At 45.9% G+C, this 13,128-nt stretch overlaps 1 protein-coding gene across 8 annotated transcripts in view; it reads right to left on the reverse strand.

The window, feature by feature from the left end:
- CNTROB (centrobin, centriole duplication and spindle assembly protein) overlaps positions 1-13,128 on the reverse strand; it is a 145,288-nt gene that overhangs the window by 57,806 nt on the left and 74,354 nt on the right. For all 8 annotated transcript variants that reach the window (XM_069218632.1, XM_069218628.1, XM_069218633.1 and 5 more), the window contains exons 9-12: positions 12,232-12,468; positions 11,188-11,334; positions 10,753-10,886; positions 3,646-3,771 (exon numbers count right to left, since the gene is read on the reverse strand). In XM_069218632.1, coding sequence (XP_069074733.1) covers positions 3,646-3,771; positions 10,753-10,886; positions 11,188-11,334; positions 12,232-12,468 — 644 coding nt within the window. The remainder of the gene's footprint in view (positions 1-3,645; positions 3,772-10,752; positions 10,887-11,187; positions 11,335-12,231; positions 12,469-13,128) is intronic.

Genomic DNA, 13,128 nt, shown 5'->3' on the forward strand with positions numbered 1-13,128 from the left:
AAACCCAGACTCAAGTCAGGGCATTCCTTGGCTTGACTGGGTATTACAGGAGGTTTGTGAAGGGATATGGATCCATTGTGACAGCCCTCACTGAACTCACCTCCAAGAAAATGCCCAAGAAAGTGAACTGGACTGTAGAATGCCAACAGGCCTTTGACACCCTGAAACAGGCAATGTGCTCAGCACCAGTTCTAAAAGCTCCAGATTATTCTAAGCAGTTCATTGTGCAGACTGATGCCTCTGAACATGGGATAGGGGCAGTTTTGTCCCAAACAAATGATGATGGCCTTGACCAGCCTGTTGCTTTCATTAGCAGGAGGTTACTCCCCAGGGAGCAGCGTTGGAGTGCCATTGAGAGGGAGGCCTTTGCTGTGGTTTGGTCCCTGAAGAAGCTGAGACCATACCTCTTTGGGACTCACTTCCTAGTTCAAACTGACCACAGACCTCTCAAATGGCTGATGCAAATGAAAGGTGAAAATCCTAAACTGTTGAGGTGGTCCATCTCCCTACAGGGAATGGACTTTATAGTGGAACACAGACCTGGGACTGCCCATGCCAATGCAGATGGCCTTTCCAGGTTCTTCCACTTAGAAAATGAAGACTCTCTTGGGAAAGGTTAGTCTCATCCTCTTTCGTTTGGGGGGGGGGGTTGTGTAAGGAAATGCCTCCTTGGCATGGTTGCCCCCTGACTTTTTGCCTTTGCTGATGCTATGTTTACAATTGAAAGTGTGCTGAGGCCTGCTAACCAGGCCCCAGCACCAGTGTTCTTTCCCTAACCTGTACTTTTGTATCCACAATTGGCAGACCCTGGCATCCAGATAAGTCCCTTGTAACTGGTACTTCTAGTACCAAGGGCCCTGATGCCAAGGAAGGTCTCTAAGGGCTGCAGCATGTCTTATGCCACCCTGGAGACCTCTCACTCAGCACAGACACACTGCTTGCCAGCTTGTGTGTGCTAGTGAGGACAAAACGAGTAAGTCGACATGGCACTTCCCTCAGGGTGCCATGCCAGCCTCTCACTGCCTATGCAGTATAGGTAAGCCACCCCTCTAGCAGGCCTTACAGCCCTAAGGCAGGGTGCACTATACCATAGGTGAGGGTACCAGTGCATGAGCATGGTACCCCTACAGTGTCTAAACAAAACCTTAGACATTGTAAGTGCAGGGTAGCCATAAGAGTATATGGTCTGGGAGTCTGTCAAACACGAACTCCACAGCACCATAATGGCTACACTGAAAACTGGGAAGTTTGGTATCAAACTTCTCAGCACAATAAATGCACACTGATGCCAGTGTACATTTTATTGTAAAATACACCCCAGAGGGCACCTTAGAGGTGCCCCCTGAAACTTAACCGACTATCTGTGTAGGCTGACTAGTTTTAGCAGCCTGCCACAAACCGAGACATGTTGCTGGCCCCATGGGGAGAGTGCCTTTGTCACTCTGAGGCCAGTAACAAAGCCTGCACTGGGTGGAGATGCTAACACCTCCCCCAGGCAGGAATTGTCACACCTGGCGGTAAGCCTCAAAGGCTCACCTCCTTTGTGCCAACCCAGCAGGACACTCCAGCTAGTGGAGTTGCCCGCCCCCTCCGGCCAGGCCCCACTTTTGGCGGCAAGGCCGGAGAAAATAATGAGAAAAACAAGGAGGAGTCACTGGCCAGTCAGGACAGCCCCTAAGGTGTCCTGAGCTGAAGTGACTCTAACTTTTAGAAATCCTCCATCTTGCAGATGGAGGATTCCCCCAATAGGGTTAGGATTGTGACCCCCTCCCCTTGGGAGGAGGCACAAAGAGGGTGTACCCACCCTCAGGGCTAGTAGCCATTGGCTACTAACCCCCCAGACCTAAACACGCCCTTAAATTTAGTATTTAAGGGCTACCCTGAACCGTAGAAAATTAGATTCCTGCAACTACAAGAAGAAGGACTGCCCAGCTGAAAACCCCTGCAGCGGAAGACCAGAAGACGACAACTGCCTTGGCTCCAGAAACTCACCGGCCTGTCTCCTGCCTTCCAAAGATCCTGCTCCAGCGACGCCTTCCAAAGGGACCAGCGACCTCGACATCCTCTGAGGACTGCCCCTGCTTCGAAAAGACAAGAAACTCCCGAGGACAGCGGACCTGCTCCAAGAAAAGCTGCAACTTTGTTTCCAGCAGCCTTAAAGAACCCTGCAAGCTCCCCGCAAGAAGCGTGAGACTTGCAACACTGCACCCGGCGACCCCGACTCGGCTGGTGGCGATCCAACACCTCAGGAGGGACCCCAGGACTACTCTGATACTGTGAGTACCAAAACCTGTCCCCCCTGAGCCCCCACAGCGCCGCCTGCAGAGGGAATCCCGAGGCTTCCCCTGACCGCGACTCTTTGAACCTAAAGTCCCGACGCCTGGGAGAGACCCTGCACCCGCAGCCCCCAGGACCTGAAGGACCGGACTTTCACTGGAGAAGTGACCCCCAGGAGTCCCTCTCCCTTGCCCAGGTGGAGGTTTCCCCGAGGAACCCCCCCCTTGCCTGCCTGCAGCGCTGAAGAGATCCCGAGATCTCTCATAGACTAACATTGCAAACCCGACGCTTGTTTCTACACTGCACCCGGCCGCCCCCGCGCTGCTGAGGGTGAAATTTCTGTGTGGACTTGTGTCCCCCCCGGTGCCCTACAAAACCCCCCTGGTCTGCCCTCCGAAGACGCGGGTACTTACCTGCAAGCAGACCGGAACCGGGGCACCCCCTTCTCTCCATTCTAGCCTATGTGTTTTGGGCACCACTTTGAACTCTGCACCTGACCGGCCCTGAGCTGCTGGTGTGGTGACTTTGGGGTTGCTCTGAACCCCCAACGGTGGGCTACCTTGGACCAAGAACTAAGCCCTGTAAGTGTCTTACTTACCTGGTTAACCTAACAAATACTTATCTCCCCTAGGAACTGTGAAAATTGCACTAAGTGTCCACTTTTAAAACAGCTATTTGTGAATAACTTGAAAAGTATACATGCAATTTTGATGATTTGAAGTTCCTAAAGTACTTACCTACAATACCTTTCGAATGAGATATTACATGTAGAATTTGAACCTGTGGTTCTTAAAATAAACTAAGAAAAGATATTTTTCTATATAAAAACCTATTGGCTGGATTTGTCTCTGAGTGTGTGTACCTCATTTATTGTCTATGTGTATGTACAACAAATGCTTAACACTACTCCTTGGATAAGCCTACTGCTCGACCACACTACCATAAAATAGAGCATTAGTATTATCTATTTTTACCACTATTTTACCTCTAAGGGGAACCCTTGGACTCTGTGCATGCTATTCCTTACTTTGAAATAGCACATACAGAGCCAACTTCCTACAATGTATACACACTTATGTCCTGCTCCAGCACATCTGCAGCAATATCACTTTCCTACTGTCAAAAACTCATATGTCCTACCACTATATGTTCAGATAACACATGTGGAAGCTCAGTATCTATCTTATTTGGCGTACTCCTAGAAATAAGCCCACACCCTTTGAAAAAGAGTAGGTGGATTTAGCTGAAGAATGAAGTACCAAATGTTAGAGTACCCCACATTCTCTGTTACAAAATAGTCACTCACACCTTCCCAAACCAACATACCAGAATTCAGTTCTCTTTCTACTCTGCCCCCCACAAACTCACCTGATCTCATAATCCTCAGTGACATGTCTCATCTTTTCATCGCGTTCCAGCAGCTCTGCCTTAAACTGAGAAAGCTGATTTGCTAATTCTCTCTCTTGATGGGAACTGAGCTCCAACAACTGCTTCCTGATGGGAGATGGAGAAAAACAGACATTCAATGAGGCGCGCTGCACAGAGCGGAAAGAGGGCTGGCAATTCTAACAAACAGGGTTTCTAATGGTCCACTTGTACACTGGCACACAGCTGAAAAGGTCATGAAGAGTTTGAGTGTGTCGCCCTTTGATTCTCTAATCTTCTTAGAACAATAAAAGTAGATTTATATAGTTCATATTCAGCAGCTGTCAGCATTCTTGGTGAGAAGGAACAGTGCAATAAAAACTAAGGAGGATCTGGCAGCTCCATAGTCCTATTAGGGATCAATACACCAGTTTTTAATTCATGTACAGAACTAAGAAGCAATTGTCACATGGTCGAAAGATGATCGTTTGGAGAAGTTACCGTGTTAAAAAACATAAGTTCCGTTTTCAGTGTACTTTTATCTAGATTGTGCTGTGAAAATACCTTTGGGAGATACTGAGCAAGGAACAGCTGAAACCAATATGAGCAGCCGACACCGATTTTCCGGATTACTTGATTAACCTTACTAGTTATGATGTGAAATTTAAAAACAAGGAGAGGAAAAATGTATCAACTCTCCTCTAAATGTATTCTGTATCATTTTAAATTAATATTCACAGTTCATTATTAATGAAGATTTCCTTGAAGTAGCAGGGTAAAAGTTACATGCCTGTAATATCAGTTCTCCAACATTAGCATCTTTCATAGATTGACATGACTGCGTTATCACCCGTTGTCAGACTGAGTAAACAATGTTAACATGGCAGTATATGTCCACACTCCATAACATCAAAAATGCACAGACATTTGTATTCTATTCATTTGGACCCAACAACAAACTATAGCCAAAGCCCAGAACCATAGGTTGGTCCCCTGTCAAAGGCTTTTAACTTCCAGATCTTCAGGCTAATTGAGAGAATGAGTAAAACACATACATATAAGCAGCGCTATGAGAAAACATGGAGTGTGGTTGGCACATGAATCTATGTAAGATACTGATGTTGGAGAACAAGAAACACGGGTACGTTAATTTATATCATTCATCTACATTTGATTTTCATGGATTCACATGCCTGAATTAAGATTACAAAAGCAGTTTTCAATCAAGACGAGGACCAAGCTAATGCTGGGCACAAAGTGCACCTTAAGAGGCAAGCCTTCTGAGCGCTCTCCTGCCCACTGCCTTTTAATTTCCAGGATCAACGTTGATGAAAAGCATGAGTCTGCTTCACAAATGACTAAGCAGGACACCTGTGAACAGAGCCACTGAGACATCCTTTGATATCCAATGAACCTAAACCTCTTTTTGACAAAGTACTTCGATTTGGGGGAAAAATGGCAACAGTGTAATGCTTTGATTCAAATCAAGTGGGTACTTTCGGAATTAAATCAGGGTCAGTTATTATGCTGAGCTGGTCTCTCAAAGTGCAAAAAAACGTTCCTTGCATGAAAGCGCCCGAAATTCACTATCCCTCCTTGTGGTAGAAATTGCTAGCAGAAAATAAGTTTTCCATGGAAAAGGCCTTATATCACACTAATGAATAGTCAAAGTTGTATGCATCAATGCCTGATCTGGTGGCTTAGTGGACTAATACGCCCACCACAAGGGCCTATGTTTGACCTCAAGGTCACAGGTTCAAACGCCAGCTGGTGAACCCAGCCTTTTACCCTTCTGAGATACACAAAATGAGTACCATTGAGCTGGGTAACAACAAACATGTTATTGAGTGCCTGGATACCCTCTGGTAATACGTGCGCTTTACAAATACACGTTATGTTAATGCTGCTAGAACTGTATTGAGCTCCCATTTCAGTGCAATCTAGCTTTAGGAGGAAAGACTCTGTAAGAAACCACTTATGAAAGCCTTGATTATCTTTTCGGACTACAATGAATTTGTATTTGGGGTCCTTAGCAATCTTGAAATTGGCAGAAAGGGGAACTTTGACAGAAGCAAAGGTTAGACCACAATTTGCCAGTCCTAATACAAATGGTAAAAGCTGAAATGATGGCATTTTCAAAGAACTTAGTATCTTCTTCTACAAACAATATGAACCATTTCACACTGTCAGTTTTGATGGTTGAAGGAGCCCTTGCTGCTTCTGTTAATTACTAAACTATATAATTCTAGGCCCTGAGGAGCCAAGCAGTTTACTGAAGGGACTGTGGATCATAGTGAAGTATTTGTCCCTCACGCCACTTGTAAGTAGCTCTGCATTTACTTTGGATGAGACTTTGTTCCCCTTTGTTTTCTAACATAAAACATGGTGGTAGTGCTGTTTGTAAAATCCCCATGTGTTTCGCTTCACCCGGACACAGGCTTTGAGGGCTACTCCAAAATATTTATGTGGTACTTGCTCTCTTTTCCGACCAAAAATCGTTGGTGTTGAAATTACGCATGTGAGCTCCCCATCCTGTTAATGGAGTATCTGTAGTTAGGTATCTTTGAAGCTTCGAAGACACAAGTGGCAGCCTCATAAATTATGTGACATGTATTAGATCACCCTGTTCTCCAGCTACTTGATGCCAGTGAACTTCCAACTGCTCTTTTGGAATCCTCATTCTCAAGTGACACCAACATTATCTCTAGAACTGCTTTCACCATCTGTACAATTGCGTTGATGCTTGCTGAATGAGATTTTGTTCCTCTCCTGAGATGGAAAAACCTTTGTTGCTTGTTTTGATTCTGACACTGATAATCAGACCAGCCCTTCGGGCACTGACCTATAGGCCAGTCCCACCCTGTACACTGGTAGTTTTAAAAAGCAGATGTTCTAATGAGCCAACCGTCTAAGTAAGGATAATCTGTGCAGATCCATCTCAAGTGCTACAAAAGGGGCAATGCATTTTTATTTTTTTAAAGTTTTGAGGTGCCAAGTTTAGTCCAAAATAGAGCGCTCTGAATTGGTAGCAACGGCCTGCTAGAAATAATTGCAGATACTTTCTATGCTTCATGTGAATTGCAATGTGAAAATGTTCATCCTTGAGATCCAGAGATGTTTGATAATCTTCCTTCTTGAGAAATAAAATAAAGTTACTTACCTGTAAGTGTGGCTCTTCAATATTGACATCTTGGATAGATTCAAATCAAATCATTAACATTTATAAAGCGCGCTACTCACCTGTGCGGGTCTCAAGGCGCTAGGGGGTTACTGCTGCTCGAAGAGCCAGGTCTTGAGGAGTCTCCGGAATACGGAGTGGTCCTGAGGCTGGTGGGGAGGGTGTTCCAAGTCTTGGCCGCCAGGTAGGAGAAGGACCTCCCACCCGCTGTGGAGCGGCGGATGCGAGGGACGGCGGCGAGAGCGAGGCTGGTGGAACGGAGGAGACGGGTGGGGGCGTAGAAGTTGAGGCGTCGGTTGAGGTATTCTGGTCCCTTGTTGTGGAGGGCTTTGTGTGCGTGGGTGAGAAGTCGGAAGGTGATCCTTTTGCTGACTGGGAGCCAATGCAGGTGTCTCAGGTGGGCGGAGATGTGGCTGTTGCGGGGTATGTCGAGGATGAGGCGGGCGGAGGCGTTTTGAATACGTTGCAGACGTTTCTGGAGTCTTGCGGTGGTCCCAGCATAAAGGGTGTTGCCGTAATCCAGGCGGCTAGTGACGAGGGCGTGGGTCACGGTCTTTCTGGTGTCGGCGGGGATCCAGCGGAAGATCTTGCGGATGGTGAGGAAGCAGGAGGAGGACACGGCGTTGACTTGTTTGGTCATGGTGAGAAGAGGGTCCAAGATGAAGCCAAGGTTGCGGGCGTGGTCTGAGGGGGTCGGTGCGGTGCCAAGGGCCGTGGGCCACCAGGAGTCGTCCCATGCGGTCGGGGTGTTGCCGAGGATGAGGACTTCCGTTTTGTCTGAGTTCAGTTTCAGACGGCTGAGCCTCATCCAGTCTGCGACGTCCTTCATACCATCTTGGAGGTTGGTCTTTGCGCTGGTGGGGTCCTTGGTGAGGGAGAGTATAAGTTGGGTGTCGTCGGCGTAGGAGGTGATGATGATGATGCTGCGCTTGCGTACGATGTCGGCGAGGGGGCTCATGTAGACATTGGAGTGTCGGGCTGAGCCTTGAGGGACGCCGCAGATGATCTCGGTGGGGTCTGAGCGAAAAGGAGGGAGGTAGACTCTTTGAGAGCAGTTGGAGAGGAAGGAGGCAATCCAGTCCAGGGCCTGGCCTTGGATCCCGGTGGAGCGGAGGCGGGTTATTAGGGTGCGGTGACAGACGGTGTCTAAGGCAGCCGAGAGGTCGAGGAGGATGAGGGTGACTGTTTCACCGTTGTCCATCAGGGTTCTGATGTCGTCTGTGACTGAGATGAGATGAGATGCTTGAATCATTTCATATGTTGGGGACCGTTTCCCACTTATTTTTAAATCCTGCAGATAGGTGCTCCATCCCTCTAGGGAAGCATGTGTGGTAATGACGAATTTGGGTATCTGAGGTAGGAGTGTTAGTCGTGTCAACAGATTACCATCTTTTGTCCACCAAGGCAGAGCTGCTGTTTTCAGAGCCATCCAGATTACTTCATCAAATTATCCATGCGTTTATATCCATTGCCTGTCTAACTCCTCCTGTAAGGGTCGCATTCAGAGATGGCAAAACGGCACTAGGGAAATAGAAAATGACATCATCCCTAGTAGTGATCTGAACAGGTGTCCCGAACTGACTTCCTGTGCAGTAGTCTTGGTGCCAACTGTTCAAGTCTTCTCTGACTTTGTGATAAGAATGCTTGGTCTCCAGTGGTATCCAGAACTGCTCCCAGGAACGTTATTTTTGTTGAAGTACGTATCAATGCTTTCCGATGTCTGTTGGTAAGATTCACGTCTTAACAGTGCTAGACAAGCACATGTTGCTTTTGTCACCTTCAGCTGGAGTAAATGAAATGGATGTCGTGTCTAGATGGGAGGCATTCAGGAAGGCATGACTGCGGAGCGTATCAGTTCTTAACAGTGTGCATGGTAATTTTCCTCCAAGCCGGTAGGGAACTGTATATTCTTCTCCACTCGGATGTTGTAGGTACAGTTGCTTTAAAGGCTAAGATAGTGCCTTCCCATATCTACAAATGGAGGTACAATTCATTTCCCTCTTTTAGAAGGGTTGTTGGACTAGTCTACACCTTTGCAGTTGCTGAAAGAGGGACCTTGAACCCTTCCTCTGAAGTGATAATTTTCTGAATTTCTTTGTGGTGTTTTTGATGGGTTAAAAAGGTCCTTAAAGGGAGGAGTAAAATCTTATTCTGAGGTTGGGGGCTTCAAACCTAGAGATAAATGTATCAAAGAGGCATTTTCTGCAGCTTAATCTGCCATATGAAAAATGGCTGCACTGCAATTTCTGTAAGCACTGGTCTATGCTTCTAGCTTTAGAACAGAAGATGGCATCCAAAGAATATTCCCACTGTAGTGTAGAAGCGCTGATGTTGAAGCCGAGAAGTGCAAAGGTAAAGTGCTACTCGTACAGACTTTTTTTTTTTTTTTTTGACCAAACTGCACCAATGTTTGGCTGTGCTTTATTAGTGAATCTGAAGAAATGGAAAGCATTTGGTACGGCAGATGACTCAGTCACTGAAGCAGCAGGATCTTAGCAAAAGGGATCTTCGGAACAAGACTAGGCTCTTTTGTCTCCGAGGAGATTATCTTGTAGAGGATGACTAGGTTTATGTTCCAGGGTCACAAGACTGCAAAGTGCTGGTGAGGAAACTTATATCAGAAATAACAGATGTGCACATTTCTACTGAAGAAAAAAAAAATCCCATTCCAGGCTGCCTTTGAAAGAAAAAAAAATCCATCTTGGCCCACCCTTTTTTTTTTTAAAGATACCTAGGTTTGATATGCTTTGCTTTAAGGTATGTGTGCTCTGCTTTTACTCCCTCGTAAGCCTACAAGAGGATTTGGTGGATCAGTTTCTAACTTGTATACCCTCCAGGGAGTTCAAACTGTCCAATTTCCTTACATGTGTGTATGTATTTATTTACGTAATATTTATTTTTACAGGAAAAAACTTAGACAGGCACCAGAGCAAGGTACAGGGTCAAAGACAAAGATCCAGTCAAGTGACTGGCAGGGAAGCTGTACTCAGACAGCGGCGGTGGACTGTGACTGTCATGATGCAGTGTTCTTAAAAAAGGTGGGTCTTTACCTCTTTCCAAAATTAGACATAGGCCGGGGCAGCCACGATCAGTACAGGGATGTTTCAGACCACAGGTGTCTTTTTTACACTTACTCCATTTTTACCTCACACCACCCTTGATCAGTGCTCACATGGTATTCACTTGGGCTACTTCTCAGAGATTATGTACGGAAATTGATTCAATCTGAAATATTTCCTTCGCCACAAAAGACAAGCATGAGGCAACAAACACTATAGATGGTGGGCCAAGGGGTTGCTGATTCTGCCTGGTCTTTGTAAAGCATTAGGAGGTTCGGGCTTTTCCCCATGGCAGAAAGCCAGAAATCAGTCTTTGTAGACTTGGTTTCTGTTTTACCAGTACTGTAGTGCCAAACTTTCAACCACACCTCTCTGCACTGAATCTCCAGTGTCGGTGTGTGCTCTCACTCCTTACTACTCTTACCTCCTAATATCTTAGAGATCTGCTTATTGCATTGGTGAAGGCTGATCATCACTTGAGGCACACGCAGATTAGCTCCATGCTACAGTGGCCATTCAAACTAGTACACCTGACTAGTCCAAGCAAAAAAAGCAAATATGAGGAGCATTTTCTAGTTAGGGAACGAGCATCACTCGTTCCCTAGCTAGAAAAAACAAAACCTTGCTGTTCCAACGTCTTTAATTCTCTTTAAATCTCATTGCTTTCTCAGATAGTATTCTGGTCTGACTCATGTTTTCATGATGAGCCTAATGCTGGGAAGCCTTTTTTTTTTTTTTAGGTAGGCATATTAATACTAATGGTACTACTACTACTATTACTAAAAATAATAGTAATCATAATACTAGATACCTCATACAGCCAGATACCCAACGAGAGCTACAATGGGGTGGAAACACTTCACGTTTTTGTACCTGTGTTGCTCACGCACTGATGCCATCTGGCGAGCATGGTTGCCATGCACCTCTGCCAAGCGTTCTGTAACTTGCTGCTCCACAGCCACCTTGAGTTCAGACTCCATCTTCATCCTCTGGGACTCGTGGCGGGCCTAAGGCATGGAAACAAGTCATCCTGTGGCGCTTCAGCAGTGTTAACTTTAGTACAGTACAGAGGAGAGGAAAGAACGCACTGCAAAAAGGCACACCGGCAAGTGGGCATCAGTAATATCATTATTATTATTATCACCATACTGAAGGTATGACAGAACAGTCTTCAAAACCAAGTCTGAAAACTTTAACTCAGCAGTATTCACACAGCGGTAAACAAAAGACAAATCCAAAGACTGTCCAGGATTCCCTTTTCCAATGGCCCCTGGGTTAGGGGCAAAGCTCCAGAGAGAGAATATATACCTTCAATAGGGTGATATCCATCTGAAGGCTATCCCTCTCCCGGCGGGTGGCATCCAATTCACCCTCCAACTTTTGCACCTGTGCTTGGATAGACGTCAGTCTCTGCTTGGCATCCAGAGCCAGTCGAGCATCCTTCTGGGACTGAGCCTGTGAGGAGAGCACACAGGTTAGATGACAAATCCCTCTTTATTGCGCTTCTCTGACCTCTGCTTTGAGCACCGTTCGGTTTGCCCACTACTCGTGCTTAGGTAGTTTGTCTGCGTCCCCTGTTGCAAATTCATGTCGTGTGAAGTTTATTTGACCTCTTTCTATCCCCGGCATTCCGAGGTAGTCAGCCTGCCATCTCCATTGCAGTTTTTCATTCATGCAATGATCAGGGCACTAGCTAATCGGTTTAGTGCATAGCTATGCTGCTCTCCAAACAACCTCCTCTTTACTTTATACTTTCAAACCAACAAAACCTCAAACCTTCAGATCAGTGGCTGTAAGTTTTACCTTTCCACCAAGTAGTAGCCTTTCATTTCTCACATGCCCCCTTCTGGTTGTTGCTCTTTTCATTTCCCACCTCTGATTATAGTTGCATAGTTTAGGTTTCTTTTTAGACTGTCCACCCACAAGCTATTATTGGCAGTCTCACCTACCCTCGCTTGATATTTCATGTGTTGCTTTCTGGCTAGCTGAATCCTCCTCCAGAATCCGGTACCATTTTATCCGTGTACCTCCCCCCCCCCCCCCTCTTTGTAGTTAGTACATTGCAACACCCAGCTGTCTGATTTCCCTCTTGTGAACTGGCACCATTTCTAGAAGTTATGCCGTGAACTTGTGATCAAGGCTTCCCTTGTGACCCTCCAGCTGTCCTACACTCACTTCTCTTCCTGCAGATAATAACATGCCTCCTTCTGACTTTCTGGTTCTCCGACTTTTCTATTTAAAAGACCTTCACTTTACAGGCAACCAAAGACAGTCTTCTCTTCCTGTGCAATTTTTTTTTTTTTAAACATTTCTTAAAAGCTTTTAGCACCCCTCCTGACAATCCAAGCTCACCTTCTCGCTCTCCAGCTGTCTCTCACACTCATCCTGCAGTTCCTGGTAGCGTTCCTCCAGCTGCCTCTCCTTTTGGGCCCAGGCTTCCTGCTCCTCCTCCAACGTGGCTCTCAGAGCCTCCAGACGTTTCTGCTCTTGGTGTTGTGCAGAGACTGCTTCGTCCAGCTGTGACTGCAGGACTTGCTCATGCTGCTTCTCAGACTCCAGGCTCCGGACAAGGATCCTCTTCTCTTTCTCCTGAAAGAAAACATGAAAATATGATTTAGACTCCATACTCCTCTTCAAACACAAACAAGGCAACGGGTGCCCCAGCAAGGGTTGTCGTCGATTTTCACCTGTAAAATTCTGGCATCTAACTGCATTGTTTGAGTTGTGATCCTGTGGTTGACAGACTGCACACTTCAAACAAATGGACTCAGTCGATTTAAGGACACAAAACACTGCAATCTTGATTTTATTTAGTGATCGCGGGGTCAAACCACCACACATTCTGCCCATTTATTGTGTAGAAAACACATAAGATCATTATTTGTTTTCAGTGCTACTCAACAAAATATTATCATTGAAAAACACAAAACCGAAACCAAGAACCTAGTACTACTATTGTGTTTCCTATTTTATGACTCTTAAGAACTAGTAACAGCTAGGATAGTAGCTCAGCATAAACCACTACTTTGGGTTTGACACCCGTCTATTCAGATTGGCAAAATGCCCATGTCTGGCAACAATTAACAGAATACAAATGTTGTAATCCTCTACTACTTAGTAACTGGCAGAACAAGGAACTTGCACTTGCAGTATAAAATGTAAACCGAACTCAGAAAAAACGTTCTATGCAGTGAGTTTGATGGGCCATGTCCCTCTCAGCCATAACCTAACCTCACTTTACCAAACCTT

Source organism: Pleurodeles waltl, chromosome 12, assembly GCF_031143425.1.
Source record: "Pleurodeles waltl isolate 20211129_DDA chromosome 12, aPleWal1.hap1.20221129, whole genome shotgun sequence".
Lineage (NCBI taxonomy): Eukaryota > Metazoa > Chordata > Amphibia > Caudata > Salamandridae > Pleurodeles > Pleurodeles waltl.